This window comes from Amblyraja radiata, chromosome 12 (assembly GCF_010909765.2).
Source record: "Amblyraja radiata isolate CabotCenter1 chromosome 12, sAmbRad1.1.pri, whole genome shotgun sequence".
In the NCBI taxonomy this organism is placed as follows: domain Eukaryota; kingdom Metazoa; phylum Chordata; class Chondrichthyes; order Rajiformes; family Rajidae; genus Amblyraja; species Amblyraja radiata.
The window spans coordinates 131508-148912 of record NC_045967.1 but is presented as its reverse complement, the minus strand read 5'-3'; the positions used below and the strand labels follow the sequence as shown (position 1 = coordinate 148912).

The window sequence follows — 17405 nt, the reverse complement described above, 5'->3', positions numbered from 1 at the left end:
CTGCCTTACAGTGCCAGAGACCCAGGTTTGATCCTAACTACGGGTGCTGTCGTTGGTCGGCGCTGAATAGGTGGGCCGAAGAGCCTGTTTCCGCTCAGTATTTCTAAAACCTATAATGGTTCTGGAAAACAGTTCAGCCAACTAGCACTGGGATGATGAGAGATTTTGTTTTACCAGGATGTAAACCTTTACAGCACACTACCTGGGAATCTGTGAATGCAGTCATTGTCTATATTTAGACTGAAATCGATATATATATTTTTTTAAAGGCACTCAGAATCATGTAATCATATCGGTTTGGAAAGTAAACACAGGATAGGATCGATCACAATGATACTGAATGATCAAACACACGTGCTCAAGGAGCCGTATAGCCAAATTATATTTCTTAATTTCTTCTTTGGCTGCCTTTTCATTGCGATAATGAGTAAAATTTTGTTTTTGTAAGTCAGCTGATTGTAATTTCAACTTTTGAATGTGTAGGAAGGAACTGCAGATACAGAACCCGAAACATCACCTCTTCCTTTTCATCAGAGATGCTGCCTGACCCCCTGGGTTAAGGCAGCATTTGGTGTCTTTCATGAGTAAAATCTGATTACTTTACCTATACCACACTGTCAACTGTGCAAACTGGTTGCAATGTTTCCTCCAACACAACAATAACTCCACCAGAAAGTATTTAACTTGCTGTATGAGGCAAAAAAGTTGCTATACAAATGCAGGCTTTTCATTCCAAAGACACGTCCTTTGCAACATCTGGGTTTTCTTTCTCCCCAAGAGAAAGAAGTACCTGTAGTTAGATATTCGGCCCGAAACGTTGCCTATTTCCTTCGCTCCATAGATGCTGCTGCACCCGCTGAGTTTCTCCAGCATTTTTGTGTACCTAGTAGTCAGAAATTGTTCATTCCAATGAATTGTTGCTTCGTGCATTGAAACCCAACTACTTTTTTATACCAGATATCCCCATATCAGTGGGTAAAGAGGCATTATTGATTATTGTCTACTTCAATGTTGCTCTGGAGATGAGGATATGCTTGGAAGAATGAAAGGGGATTGCAGAAAGTGGTGGGCATTGCCTAGTCCACATGGGTCCTGACCTCCCCACCATCAAAGGGATGTACAGGGAATGATGCCCAGGGAAGGCAACTAACATCAAAGACCCACACCATCCTGGCCATGCTCTCTTCTCGCAACTGCATCATGTAGAAGGCCTGAGAACCATTACCCCAGGTTCAAGAACAGCTTCTCCCCATCAACCATCAGGTTCTTGAATCACCCTGCACAATCCCAACTACAACCCAATTTCAGCAACATATTACTAGGACTCGGTGCAGGGACCCTAGTTATTTACATTATATATTAATGATTTAGACGAGGGAATTAAATGTGACATCTCCAAGTTTGCGGATGACACAAAGGTGGGTGGCAATGTGAGCTGCGATGAGGTTGCCATGAGGCTGCTGGGTGACTTGGTAAGGTTGGGTGAGTGGGCAGGTGCATTGCAGATGCGACTGTGGAGGCCTCAATAGGCCCAACTATGGGTGGACAAGAGGATGGGGACTGGACTTTGTGCCTTCCCCTACAGTGGGAATCACTGTGGGGGGATGTTTTGGTGTTGAATTCCTTTATGAATACTGTGTTGTATTTTTATTAGTGTGCTGCATGGACATCAGAATTTCCCCTGAATAAGGGGATTAATAAAGTATTTATCTATCTATCTATCTATCTATCTATCTATCTATCTATCTATCTATCTATCTATAATGTGGATAATTGTGAGGTTATCCACTTTGGTGACAAGAACAGGAAGGCAGATTATTACCTGAATAGTGTCAGATTAGGAAAAGGGGAGGTGCAACAAGACCTGGGTGTGCTTGTACATCAGGCACTGAAAGCAGGCATGCAGGTACAGCAGGCAGTGAAGAAAGCTAATTCATTGGCCTTCATTGCGAGAGGATTTGAGTTTAGGAGCAAGGAGGTCCTACTACAGTTGTACAGGGCCCTGGTGAGACCGCACCTGGAGCATTGTGCGCAATTTTGGTCCCCTAATTTGAGGAAGGACATTATTACTATTGAGGGAGTTAAGTCCAGGTTAATTCCCGAGATGGCGGGACATCCCGGCGAGAGGGCCTGAACATCAGTCTGCCGTAGCGGCGACTGCGGAGGGCTCAAAATCCCCGGCCACGGGTGAACAATGAGGAAGATGACTGAACTTTATTGCCTTCCCTCACAGTGGGAAACCTCGATTCCGCTGTGTGGGGATGTTGATGTTAAATTCCATTGTGTATTGTGTTCTTTTTATTCATATGGCTGTATGGCAACTCAAATCTCACTGCACCAAGTGGTGCACATGACAATAAATGTCACTTGAACTTGACATATGATGAAAGAATGGTTGACTGGGCTTGTATTCACTGGAATTTAGAAGGATGAGAGGATATTATATAGAATCATATAAAATTCTTAAGGGGTTGGGCAGGCTAGATGCAGGAAAAATGTTCCCCATGTTGGGGGAGTCCAGAACCAGGGTTCACAGTTTAAGAATAAGGGGTAGGCCATTTAGGACTGAGATGAGGAAAAACTTTTTCACCCAGAGTGTTGTGAATCTGTGGAATTCTCTGCCACAGAAGGCAGTGGAGGCCTATTCACTGGATGTTTCCAAGAGGGAGTTAGATATAGTAATGGAATCAAGGGATATGGGGAAAAAGCAAGAACGGGGTACTGATTTTAGATGATCAGCCATGATCATATTGAATGGCGGTGCTGGCTCGCAGGGCCAAATGGCCTACACCTGCGCCTATTTTTCTATCTTTCTACACTACTATGGTTACTCTGTGTACTTTGGTTTTGCACTATCATGGTCTAGTTTACTTAGAATAACTGATAATTTAATGTTGTTGTTATTGTGCCAAATGTGCCCATAAAGCTGCAACGTGAGAACTTCATAGTTGCTTATGTATATGATAAACAAACCATGACGCTTGTGAGTATGGGATCAATTGAATGACTTGGTAGTACAAGTGGATGAAGCAGAATTAAATGTATAGAATGATGAGTTAGCAAGAGAAAGAGGTGACATATTTAACACATTCTTGTTCTATACCCAGATGTTGAGAATATTACCTAGAATCTGAACTCAAGCATGAAGGAGCACAGGTTGCACGGTGAAGTACAGTTGGGGACTTAGCAGGTCAGGTGGCATCTGGGGAAGGAATAAACAGGCGACGTTTCAGGTCGGAACCCTTTGTCAGATGGTTTAGAGTAAGAGGGAGAAAGGTGAAAAGAGAAGTGGATGCAGGACAAAGCCTGGTAGGTGACAGGTAGATACAGTGAGGTGGGTGTGATTGGCAAAAGGGACAAAGACTAAAAGGTGAAAAGGAGACAAATATGTGTCAGATAAGGAGAGGTGGAAGAGCAAAATGTAAAGCCAGAGGAAGGAAAGTGGGTGGAGGAAAATAAGGGGGAATAAATGGAAAACGGGAAACTCGGGGATGTTTCATGATACAAAGGAGGGGATAGGGAGTGGGAGGTGGAAGGAAAAATGAGCTCACAGAGGGAGGGGGTGGTAGGGGGAAATGTTACTTGAAATTGGAGGGTTTCATGTTTGTTACCACTGGCTTGTAAGCTCACCAAACAGACTCCGAGATGCAGATCCTCCAGTTTGTATGTGGTCTCAACATGATGAACTGGAGTGCCTGGCACACGGATTAAAAAGCTCCATCGTCCATAAATGCAGCAAGAAACAAACTGGAACCTTTACTGACAGGCCACACAAACTCCTTTCGAGCAGAGCAGTGGGCAAAGAATAAATCCAAGCACAATTTCCACATCCTGTCAGCCACAGGATGAGGAGCAACTTGTGGTCACCGCACCAGTGAGCACTAAACCCACCGTCCTGATACAGATACAAGGTGTGTAAATAACAGGCGCCAAGTACAGATATTCACCGGCAATTTAACACCAAGAACAGAACTGCACCAAGCACTGTTGAAATGTGAATTAGCTACAACTGAGATCTGTTTATAAATTCATACCTTCATAGATTATAGGAGCAGAATTAGGCCATTCAGCCCATTAAGTCGACTTTACCATTCAATCATGGCTGAACTATCCTTCCTCTCAACCCCATACTCCTGCCTTCACTTGCCACATCACTCCTAATACCCTGACCAATCGGGAATCTGTCAATCTCCGCCTTAAAAATATTCATTGATAGCTTCTACAGCTGTCTGTTGCGATAAATACCACAGATTCACCACCCTCTGACTAAAGAAATTCCTCCTCATCTCCTTTCTAAAGGCACGTCCTTTAATTCTGAACAGAATTTCTGCATTAAAAAAAAGATTCAGCAGTATTTATGGATATCTTTACAAGAAAGAAGTGGAGGTTTGTAAAGGGTGCATAAGAGGTTTACCAGAATGCTGCCTATTAGCTATAAGGAGAGCTCGGACAGACTTGGATTGTTTATTCTGGACTGCTAGAGGTTGAGAGGAAACCTGATGGAAGTATATAAAATTATGAGACACATGGTAGACAGTCAAAACTTCTTTTGCCCCAGGATGGAAATATCAAAGAGTAGAGAGCATAGCTTTCAGGTGAGAAGGGTAACATTTAAAGGAGATTTGCAGGTTTTTTGTTTAATATACAGTGGTTGGAGAGTGACTGGAACACACTGGTGGTAGAAGCAGATATAACAGTAGCACTTAAGTGGCTTTTAGATAGGCAAATACTAGAGAGATATGGTTCATGAGGAAACAGATGATATTGGTTTGTTTTGGCATCATGTTCAGCATGAACACTGTGGGCCAAAGAGCCTGTTCCTGTGGTGAACTCAGAAAAAGCATTTTGTGTTTTTGGTTCAGACTAAGGTAAAGGATGAGGCCTGCGGTGATTCCAAGACAGGAGAAGCTCAAAGGGCTGGTTAGTTTCCTACTTCCATTTCAAGCAGCACAGCGGCATGGCTAGTAGTGCTGCTGCCTCACGGCGCCAGAGACCCAGGTTCAATCCTGACCTCGGGTGCAGTCTGTGTGAAGTTAGTGCGTTCTCCCTGTGACCGCATGGGTTTCCTCCAGGTGCTCCAGTTTCCTCCCACATCCCAAAGACATGTAGTTTTGTAGGTTGATTGGCCCCTCGTATATGTAGGGAGCGAATAAAAAAGTGGGATAACTATGGGGATAACGTGGAACAGGTCATTAATGGTCAGTTGGCCAGGCAGCATGTGTAAAGGGAAAAGGACGATGCGTTTTGGACTGGGCCCTTCTTCAGATTGACCCAAAACATCCACAGATTCTTACTGACCCATTGAGTTCCTCCAGCAGTTTGTTTTTTGCTCAAGATTCCAACGCCTGTGGTCTCTTGTGCCGCCATCTTCGTCAGTACGATTTAAAACACCTCGATGACAACGACTGCTTTATGTGAAAGCATGTGTGAATATTTCTAGTGAGGCTGGATGCGTGGTTTATGTTTTCACTGAGAACATTGGCCAAATGAAGTCATCCTTGAACACAGCACCCAAAGCAGGTCATCCCCTCCATCTCCTGATTTGTTTTGTTTCAAAGGAACCAGGATTTCTGACTGGAGATGTAGAAATCTTATTTACTTAATTCATAATTTAACAGATACTGTATGAATTTAAATACTTCCACAGCCTCACCAGTCACTGGCCTGATTCTATCCCCATCATCTCCACTTCCTGCATCCATCATTCCAGGAATTCCAGGAAACTTTAGTCCCACATCCCCACCCACCCCGTCACTGGTGGTTGTATTTCCAGCTTCCTCAATGCCCTGGACCGAGGCTAATGGGGTGAAAAGGTTGCTATACAAGCATGATAAACAGCAATGGTCATTGCAGCAATGGACTATTATTTAATATACTGTGCATAACCCAATGGTATGAACATTGAATTCTCCAGTTTTAGGTAACCTCCAACAACCCACCCTTCCTTCCCCCCCCCCCCCCCCCCGCCCACCACATTTTTCTTCCACCACCTCCCTCCCTCACCTCACCTGGACTCACTCCTATTTCTCCACTCCCCCTGTATTCCTTCCTCTGGCTTCACAATTTGTAACTCTTCAATCTGTCCATCTCCCATCTCTGTTTTCATCTCTGGCATATGTTTCAACCATATTCTTATCAAGCCCTCCCATACCTGTATCCACCTATTGCCTGCCATGCTTTGTCCTGTCTCTCCTCTCTTCCAGCTTTCTTTCCCCATCCTACCTCACCTACAATCAGAATGAAGAAGGGTCCTGACCCGAAATGTCACCTATCCATATTCTCCAGAACTGCTGAGTTACCACAGCATTTTGCGTCTGTTTTTGTAAAGCAGCATCTGCAGTTCCTCATTTCTACATGTTCATACAAATTGCAAACCTCACTGCAATTTGACATAGATTTTGCAAACAAGTTCTCTCTGCAACATCAGGGTTCCTGCTCCTTTATTACTATCTACCCACTGTTGACACCTATCGATGGCTTGTAGCAACAGGGGCACCTTGGAGCACAGAAAACCTTACACGTAAATACAAGGAACTGCAGATGCTGGTTTACATGAGGTACAGAGCCCTCCATAATGATTGGGGCAAAGACCTATATTTATTTGCATCTGTACCCCACAATTTGAGATTTGTAATAGAAAAAAAATCACATGTGGTTAAACTGCACATTGTCAGATTTTATTATAGGGGATTTTTATACATTTTGGTTTTACCACATAGAAATTACAGCTGTGTTTATCGATAGTCGCCCCCCCCCCCCCCCCCCCCCCCTCCCCCCTCCCCCTCCCAATTTCTGGGCACCATTATGTTTGGAACACATGGCTTCACATGTGTTTGCAATTGCTCAGGTGTGCAAGTAAGGAGAGCTCTCAGCACCTAGTCTTTCTTCCCGTCTTTCCATCACCTTTGGAAACTTTTATTGCTTTTATCAACAGGAGGACCAAAGCTGTGCCAATGAAAGTCAAAGAAGCCATTATGTGACTGAGAAACAAAAATAAAACAGTTAGAGACATCAGCCAAACCTTAAGCTCACTAAAATCAATTGTTTGGAATATCATTAAGAAGAAAGAGAGCACTGGTGAGCTTACTAATCACAAAGGGACTGACAGGCCAAGGAAGACCTCCAGCTGATGACAGAAGAATTCTCTCTATAATAAAGAAAAATCCCCAAACACGTGTCCAACATCAGAAACACTCTTCTGGAGCCAGGTGTGGATTTGTCAATGACCACTGTCCACATGAACAGAAATACAGAGGCTACACTGCAAGATGCAAACCACTGGTTAGCTGCAAAAATAGGATGGCCAGGTTACAGTTTGCCAAGAAGTGTTTAAAAGAGAAACCACAGTTCTGGAAAAAAGTATTGTGGACAGATGAGATGAAGATTAACTTATATCAGAGTGATGGCATCAGCAAAGTATGGAGGAGAGAAGGAACTTACCAAAATCCAAAACACACCACCTCATCTGTGAAACACGGTGGTGGGGGTGTTATGGCCTGGGCATGTATGGCTCACTTATCTTCATTGATGATATAACTACTGATGGTAGTAGCATAATTAATTCTGAAGTGTATAGACACATCCTATCTGCTCAAGTTCAAACAAATGCCTCAAAACTCAATGGCCAGAAGTTCATTCTACATAAAGACAATGATCCCAAACATACTGCTAAAGCAACACAGGAGTTTTTCAAAGCTAAAAAATGGTCAATTCTTGAGTGGCCATGTCAATCACCCAATCTGAACCCAATGGAGCATGCTGAAGAGAAAACTGAAGGGGACTAGCACCCAAAACAAACATAAGCTAAAGATGGCTGCAATACAGGCCTGGTAGAGCATCACCAGAGAAGACACCCAGCAACTGGTGATGTCCATGAATCACAGACTTCAAGCAGTCATTACATGCAAAGGATATGCAACAAAATACTAAACATGACCACTTTCATTTACATGACATTGCCGTGTCCCAAACATTATGGTGCCCTGAAATGAATAAACACTGCTGTAATTTCTCCATGGTGAAACCAACATGTGTAAAAATTGCCCTTATTAAAATCTGACAATGTGCACTTTAACCACATGTAAATTTTTTGCTATTACAAATCTCAAATTGTGGAGTACAGAGGGAAATAAATAAATGATGGGTCTTTGTCCCAAACATTATGGAGGGCATTGTAACTCAGTGGGTGTCGAGCAGCATCTCTGGAGAACATGGATAGTGTTTTCGGGTCAGGGTCCTTTACCCCAGAAACATTGTGGCACCTCGGTAGGATGCCTTCCAAGTAGCTCTACGCATCAACAAGACAAAAAGTGATTTAACAAGCTCTCTTGAACCTCGCTGAGACTTCAGCTGTGACGAGCTGGCACAAACATATCATCAATGCACCTCTTAAGACAACTGCAAGAAATAATTCCTATTTCACTCTGCATGTTGCTTCATCCAGATAGGCTATTCTCCTCCCACCAGATCTTTAAAAAAAAATAATATCCGTCCTCCCTCCTGTCGTAAAATACTTACTCCTGATGGCACTGATCAGCGAGTTGCCGTCTTTGATCACTTCCTTGATGAATTTGTTCGTCTTCTCCAGCTCCTGCTCGTAAGATTTCAGGCGCTCCCTGAAGTCGGGGCTGTCGAGAGAGCAGTCACTGAACTCCAGCGGCGGGTGCCCCATGGTGGGTTCACGGGCTCGGTACACGCTTACACCCCCACCTCTCTCTCCGGTCCTTGTGGGGTGGGTGGGGGCGTTCACAGCCGCTTCCCCTCGCCCTGCCCTGCCCTGCCCGCGGCTCCGACGCCTCTGCAATTGTAACTCAAGTTCGCTTTCGCCTCTGTCAGCGGCTGACCCCGGGAATCAGCTGTGACGGACAATGGTCTTGTTGCCAGATGTATCTATTCTCTCTCTCTCTCTCTCCTCCCCACCTTCGCCCTTGCTTTGGCCGCCTGTACTGCCGATACAGCCCCGGTGTGACAGCGCTAATTCTGCACCCACGCCAGTTCCTGCACTGTGTCAGGAGCTCGTCAATGTCCCGCTGTAGTGGGCGTTACAGCAGCAGCGGCGGCGGCTACCGCTCTGTCGGGGCCACCCCTGCGCTCTGCACTTCATGGGCACCGTCAGAGGGAGGGGCAGGAGGAGGAAAGGGAGGGCACTGGCGTAAAGGCTGTTCAACGCCATCAAATGTTCCCTCGTCTGCACCTTCTGGGTGTGCTTAGAAATTGTAACTCAATTTCAATGTAACATCCAGCAAGGACCTTCTCAATTGCGGCATTATTCCCGAAATCTGGATCAAAAGATCTGGTGAAACAGATATGTGATTCACTTTTTTTGGGGGGGGTGTCAGAGCATGTTCTTTGGTTCAGAGCTGGTTCACTTTTGAGCTGTCTGGTGGGGGAATCCAGTCGACCCGTGTTTTAAAGGGACAGGCCACCCTGAATGAACATGTCTTTGCGCGATGAGCAAAAACTCGTGTAGCAACTCAGCGGGTCAGGCAGCATCTCAATTCGATTCAACTTTAATGTCATTGCACAAATACTGAGTATGGGTACAACGAAATGCAGTTTTGCGTCAGTCCGTAGTAGTAGTGCATACAGAAATTTAAAAAAAAGAAGATACAGAATAATCAAAAATACAGAATAATTAAACAATGGGGACGGAGGGACCGGAGAAATCTATCGGCGGGACTCCGAGTTCAGCAATGCGATGGTATAATTGTAGAAGCTGTTCCTCATCCTACTGGTACGAGACCTGGGGCTCCTGATGGGGGGAGGGCAAACAGTCCATGATTGGGGTGGGAGGGGTCTTTAATGATCTTCCCAGCCCGTCTCAGACACCGTTTTCGGTGGAGGGCATCTATGGCAGGGAGCGGGGCACCGATGATGTGCTGCACGGTTTTCACCACCCGTTGTAGTGCCTTCCTGTCCGCAACAGTGCAGCTGCTGTACCATACCGTGAAGCAGGTGGTCAGGATGCTCTCGATGGTACACCGGTAGAAGTTGGTCAGGATCTGGGGGGACAGGTGGGCTTTCTTGAGCCTCCTCAGGAAGTAAAGGCGCTGCTGTGCCTTTTTGATCAGCTTGGAGGTGTTGAGGGACCAGGACAAATCCTCCGAGATATGTACCCCGAGGAATTTGTAGCTGGAGACGCGCTCCACCTCAGTCCCGTTTATATGGATGGGGGTATGTCTGCCCCCTCTGTTCTTCCTGAAGTCAACAATAATTTCCTTCGTCTTCTTGGAGTTGAGGACGAGGTTATTGTTGGCACACCAGTTTGTCAGGTGCTGGACCTCCTCTCTGTAGGCTGACTCATCGTTGTCACTGATCAGTCCCACCACCATGGTGTCGTCAGCAAACTTAATGATGGCGTTGGATCCGTACTTAGGGATGCAGTCGTGGGTGAAGAGGGAGTAGAGGAGAGGGCTGAGCACATAGCCCTGTGGCACGCAGTTCAGTGTTATAGTGGAGGAGGTGAGGTTGTTGACCCTAACAGACTGTGGTCTGTTGGTGAGGAAATCCAGTGTCCAGTTGCAGAGGGAGGTGGTGATGCCAAGTCCGCTGAGTTTGGTGATCAAGCTGGCGGGGATGACAGTGTTAAAGGCAGAGCTGAAATCAATGAACAGCAACCTGATGTAGGAGTTGTTGTTGTCCAGGTGGGTCAGGGCAGAGTGTAGGGTCGCCGATATGGTGTCCTCTGTAGACCTGTTGGTCCGGTAGGCAAACTGATGGGGGTCCAGTGTGGGGGGGAGGCTGGCTTTGAGGTGAGCCAAGATCAGCCGCTCAAAGCCCTCCTCATCTGTGGAGGGAACGACGTTTTACACTGATGAAAGGTCTCGATTCGAAACATCGCCTGTCCATTTCCTTCCACAGATGCTGCCTGACCCGCTGAGTTCCTCCAGCAATTTGCTTTTTTTACTGGAGATTTCAATACCTGCGTTTACTTGTGTCTCCGCTCAATGAGTAATGCCTTTACAGTAAAGTTTATTGGCTCGGAGCAAAGGGAGGTGATCTTTATTGCTGGTCACTTCAAAGATATCGGTGCTTCCTGGATTAATCACAATGCCACTTTGAGGAATATTGATCAATAACTAATGTTGCGCTGCTAACAATCTCTACCTGCCTACATTTCGAGTGGGAACGGATTACACGAGAACACTTTGTAATGTTAACTAATGAAAACGCAGCCGTGCCGATGCGCGGAGCACAGCAAAGAATGACACGAGGCTGCACAGGACCAACACGACTAATTATAGAACCAGGAAAACCACCAGAAAAGGAAATGACTTAAACATCACACATCCCTTCCTTTCCCTATTTGTTACTTTGTTTTCGAGTGTTTCTGTAATTCCCTCTTACAATCAAGAGCAATCTCTATATGAAAAAAAAAACTTCCATTTGAAAATGAACTGTAAATCTGTTCAATAAGAAGTCCATGACGAGGTTGCATCTTTGTAATGTATCAGGACATGTTTCCATGGTAAAGTGTAGGAAGAAACTGCAGATGTTGGTTTACACTGAAGATAGAGACAAAATGCTGGAGTAACTCAGCGGGACAGGCAACATTTCTGGAAAGAAGGAATGGGTGACGTTTTGGGTCAAGAGCCTTCTTCAGACTGAGAGTCAGGGGAAAGGGTGAGACTCAGACTGAGTCAGATAAGGTTGGGTAAGGTGTGAAAATGAGACATCAAAAGAAATGTAGATGAAGGAATATGTAGAATAGCTCGGAGAAGGTGCAGGCCCAGTGATAGTTTCGCTGAACACCTCCACTCAGTCTGCCTAAATCTCACGCTCTCTTCTTCCCAATCTCTCAAACCCCCCCCCTTCATCAATTTGCAATGTGCTTCCACAAGTTTTAATCTTCAACCTTTAGGCGTTGTCTACTTCTCCTTTGTTGGATTTGTTCCGTTCAGCAACCCATGTTTGATCTGAACTGATACATTTGGGAATGTGAAAGAAGGATGCTGGTTTATACCGAAGATAGACACAAAGTGCTGGAGTAGCCCAATGGGTCAGGCAGCATCTCTGGAGAAAAAGGATGGATGACGTTTCGGGTCGAGACCCTTCTTCAGACCTCAACCCGAAATGCCACTCATTCCTTGTCTCCAGACATGCTGCCTGACCCGCTGAGTTACTCCAGCACTCTGTGTCTAGATTTGGGAATGTGTTTATTCCGCCTGCTTACCATCATACCTCCATTCTATTTGAGTTTTAGTTTTAAAGATGCAATATAATATTGGTTAATATTCTAAATGTATGCCTCCACTGTTAATAATTCACTGACCATTGAAAGTCTTTCACTATTTATTCCTATACCGTACATATATTTTGAAATATTAATAGGATTTCTCCTTGATTTCTAATGCTCCAGCATACAGTTTTAATTTCTGTTTAAAGTCTATGCTCATATTAAATTAACCATATAACAATTACAGCACGGAAACAGGCCATCTCGGCCCTACAAGTCCGTGCCGAACAATTATTTTCCCTTAGTCCCACCTGCCTGCACTCAAACCATAACCCTCCATTCCCTTCTCATCCATATGCCTATCCAATTTATTTTTAAATGATACCAACGAACCTGCCTCCACCACTTCCACTGGAAGCTCATTCCACACCGCTACCACTCTCTGAGTAAAGAAGTTCCCCCTCATGTTACCCCTAAACTTCTGTCCCTTAATTCTGAAGTCATGTCCTCTTGTTTGAATCTTCCCTATTCTCAAAGGGAAAAACTTGTCCACATCAACTCTGTCTATCCCTCTCATCATTTTAAAGACCTCTATCAATTATTTCATTCAACTTATTATCTGCTTTGTTTCACGTGGTACCTCTTTCATTTCTCCAGCAGAGTTCACGTGAAAATGAATATAATAAACTGAACTCTGCAGTGTTTTTACATTTTAGTTAAGGAGTGTCTTCTGCAGTTTCAACATGACTAATTTTAATATTCAGAAGCCTTAATGTTACACCAGATTTCCACATGGTTTTGCTTTCAAGGGTCTGTAGCCTTGATTCCACTCCATTTAATATTTGTTTATTCTACCTGAGTACACTGAACATATTTAAATTCATGATTAGAGTTACGAAAGTCAGCAAATACAGCAGAAATAATTTTGTTTGTGTCTTGAGATTGTTAAAGTAAATACATAAAGTAAAGGGCATCAATTATACCGGTGCCCAAGAAGAGTAAGGTGACATGCCTCAATGACTATCGACCAGTAGCACTAACGCCAGTGGTGATGAAGTGCTTTGAGAGGTTGATCATGGAGCAAATCAACTCCTACCTCGACAAAAACTTGGACCCACTGCAGTTCGCGTACCGCCACAACAGATGGATGCGATCTCGTTGGCCCTCCACTCCGCACTGGACCACTTGGACAACAAAAACTCATATGTCAGGCTGTTATTCATTGATTACAGCTCGGCATTTAACACAATCATCCCCTCCAAACTGGTTACCAAACTCGCAGAACTGGGTCTCTGCGCATCCCTCTGCAACTGGATCCTCGACTCCCTCATCCACAGACCACAGTCTGTTCGTATTGGTGGAAATGTGTCAGCCTCGATAACACTCAGCACGGGAGCACCTCAAGGCTGTGTGCTCAACCTCCTGCTGTACTCACTCTATACCCATGACTGCATAGCGAACCACAGTGCAAACTCCATCATCAAGTTCGCTGACGACACCACTATTGTGGGGCGTATCACTGATGGGGATGAGTCAGAGTACAGAAGAGAGGTCGAGCAACTGTCCATATGGTGCCAGTGCAATAACCTGGCCCTCAACACCAGCAAAACCAAGGAACTGATTGTGGACTTTGGAAGGAGTAGGAGGGGGACCCACAGCCCCATTTATATCAATGGGTCGATGGTTGAAAGGGTCAAGAACTTCAAATTCCTGGGCGTGCACATCTCTGAAGATCTTTCCTGGTCCGAGAACACTAACTCAATTATCAAAAAAGCTCATCAGCGCCTCTACTTCCTGAGAAGATTACGGAGAGTCGGTTTGTCAAGGAAGACTCTCTCAAACTTCTACAGGTGCACAGTAGAGAGCATGCCGACCGGTTGCATCGTGGCTTGGCTCGGCAATTTGAGCGCCCTGGAGAGGAAAAGACTACAAAAAGTAGTAAACACTGCCCAGTCCATCATCGGCTCTGACCTTCCTTCCATCGAGGGGATTTATCGCAGTCGCTGCCTCAAAAAGGCTGGCAGTATCATCAAAGACCCACACCATCCTGGCCACACACTTATCTCCCTGCTACCTTCAGGTAGAAGGTACAGGAGCCTGAAGACCGCAACAACCAGGTTCAGGAATAGCTACTTCCCCACAGCCATCAGGCTATTAAACCTGGCTCGGACAAAACTCTGATTATTAATAACCACTTTCTGTTATTTGCACTTTATCAGTTTATTTATTCATGTGTGTATATATTGATATTATGGTATATGGACACATTTATCTGTTTTGTAGTAAATGCCTACTATTTTCTGTGTGCTTAAGCAAAGCAAGAATTTCATTGTCCTATACAGGGACACATGACAATAAACTCACTTGAACTTGAACATTCTCTAATCCTGTACTAGAAGCTGATTTATTTTAAATTGTTTGTCCATAATTGTTAATAGTAAGATTAAACGAGAACTTACCAGTTTGAAGTTTGATCTGTATTTTATGAGGAGTTACGATGAGGGATTACATGAAGAACCCGTCCAGCACGCATGCGCGACATACTTCAAAGCAGCGGTGTGGAATCACAGGAAACACAATAATTGAAATAAACATAGTAAAGAAAAGGAGAACTAAGATACCAGTTGATCTCTTTAATTGAGGGTGGGAGCGGAGGGCACGTAATCCCTCATCGTAACTCCTCATAACATATAGATCAAACTTCAAACTGGTAAGTTATCGTTTAATCTTACTATTTTACTTCGGAGTCACGTGAGTGACTACGTGAAGATTTTAAAGCTCTGTGATTTCTAACCGTGTAACAGTTCAAACTTCACTCGCTGCCGAAGTCATTCAATGGAGGAAGTATGTTATCGTAATCAAACATGAATCTGTTTGTAAAACAATAATGGTATTTATTAAACAATAACAAAAAGAAATAATGCTCCCCCGGACTTAAATTATATATTTGCAGATTCTAAAACTCTTTCTGCAAATAAAACAGGTTCTGCTAGCGGCTTATTGTAGAACGTTTGGAATGTTTTCTCCATGGACCACCCCGCTGTAGCCAGGATGTGGTCCAATGGCACGTCCATCCTTTTAGCCGCCGATGTGGATGCTGCCCTGGTGGAGTGAGATGTATATACGTCAGTATCTACTCCAGCAGCTCCCAGTACCTGCTTGAGCCATCTTGTGATGGTTTGGCTCGACACCCGACCATGAGGTTGCTTGTGGCTGACCCATAGGGCTTTTTCTCTCCCTCGGGAATCTCTTGTTGTGTTGATGTAAATGAGTAAATGAGTCATGACACATAACCGTGGGTCAGGTGGGTATGCCCAGAAATCCATAACTAGGCCTGAAGTTCCTGGCCTGCTCTGCTTTACCATCTCCTGAATAGTGAATGTGACATGGACTGGTGTTATAACCATGTTGTCCAGCCGCAATAAGTGGAAGGACTGGATGCTTTGTGTTGGGACTAGTGCCATCAGCATGACCATTTTCAGGGTTAGCTGTTCCAGGGTGAGAGACCTGGCTGGTGACCATCCCCTTAGGTATGTCAGGACCACACTGACATCCCAGATTTGGGTGTACCTAGGTCTAGGGGGGTTGGAGTTGAATATCTCTCTCATGAGTTTGATCACCAGCGGGTGAGACCCTATGGCCTGTTGTCCTTGGTGCCTGATTTAAGTAGGCTGACAGAGCACTTCTGGCGGTATTGATGGCGCTGTAGCTCAGTCCTTCATTATGGTGAAGGCCGGCCAGGAACTCCAGTACATTGGTTACGGTTGTAGATGAGTATGTTGTCCCAGTTTTCGAGCAGTATCTTTCCCACTTCCTGATACTCGATAGGTATTGTTTCCTGGTAGATATACGGTGGGACGCTGTCATCGTGTTGATGGTCCTGTCAGATAATCCCAGGCCCAGCAATGGTCTTTTCACAATCTGCAACACAGTAGGTTAATCCTGTCATGGCATGGGTGACTTATGCCTGAGTCACCATGGTGAGTCAATAGGTCTGGGCTACTGGGAATGGTCATTGGAGTTTCGATGGCCATGTCGAGGACCACTGGGAACCATGGCTGTGTAGGCCAGTCGGGTACTATCAAAATACCTGAAGCAGAGTCCATCTGTATTTTGCATAGTACCCGGCTGATGAGGCAGAAGGGGGGAAAGGCATAAAGTAAATAGTTCCCCCAGTCCAGCGCGAATGCATCTATCGCTGCTGCCTCAGGGTCTGGTTCCCAAGCGACATACATCGGTACCTGGTGATTTAGTCTGGATGCAAAGAGATCGATATCTGGTGTGCCATATTGCTTTGTAATTTTATCAAATGCTTTAGGATTTAACATCCATTTGGTGTTATCATTGAATTTGCGTGACCTGGTGTCTGCCACTGTATTTAGCTTACCTGGTAGGTAAGTTGCTGATAGCCAAATATGTCTATCGACACACCATTGCCAGATTATGTTGACCAAATTGTCACATGATATCGATTTTATTCCGCCCATATGGTTAATATAGGTCACCACCGTGGTATTATCAATCTGTAAACGAACATGCAAGTGGTGCATATTTGTAGAATATGCTTTTAAACCATAAAACGCACCCAACATTTCCAAATTATTTATGCCCAGTGTCTGTAGTAAAGATGATTCTAGGTTAGTCCATCTACCACCTGTGCTGGATATGGTATTAGTTGCTCCCCAGCCTTGAGCACTGGCATCTGTTTGTATAGTTAACGTTGGGTTATTGATGATGATAGGGCTGGAACTATGTCAAATGTTCTCTATCCACCATTGTAACTTTGATATTGCTTCAATGGGTAATTTCATGGTTCGGTCAAAGTGACCTGCATGTCGTTTTAACGCCTGCACTTTTGCTCTTTGTAGGTTTTGATAGTGCAGAGATCCAAATTGTGTAGCTGGAAATGCTGCTACTATTTTGCCAATTACTCTTGCCACTTGTCGGATGGTTGGTCGATCGCTAACCATTAAATTGTTACACGTCTGTGCCAATTCTGCTGCTTTATCTTTTGGCAACGTTACAGACATGTGGACTGAGTTAATTGTGAATCCCAGATAGTCCATAGTTGTGGATGGCGTCAACTTAGATTTATCTGGATGTAAGACAAATCCCAGGGTTTCAAACAATTGTTTGGTAGCTAATACAGCTGATTTAGCCAATTCCATGGTTTTGCCTACTATTAAGAGATCATCAAGATATGCCATGACAATATGTCTCTGTTTTCTTA

At 44.6% G+C, this 17405-nt stretch overlaps 1 protein-coding gene across 2 annotated transcripts in view; it reads right to left on the bottom strand.

The window, feature by feature from the left end:
* The window catches only part of ophn1 (oligophrenin 1), a 281908-nt gene extending 272813 nt beyond the window's left edge, over positions 1–9095 (bottom strand). Inside the window, exon 1 of one of the 2 annotated variants that reach the window (XM_033030095.1) lies at positions 8518–9095. In XM_033030095.1, coding sequence (XP_032885986.1) covers positions 8518–8671 — 154 coding nt within the window. In that variant the 5' untranslated portion in view covers positions 8672–9095. The remainder of the gene's footprint in view (positions 1–8517) is intronic. The other variant, XM_033030094.1, reaches the window with a different exon arrangement.
* Positions 9096–17405: the final 8310 nt, after the last annotated feature.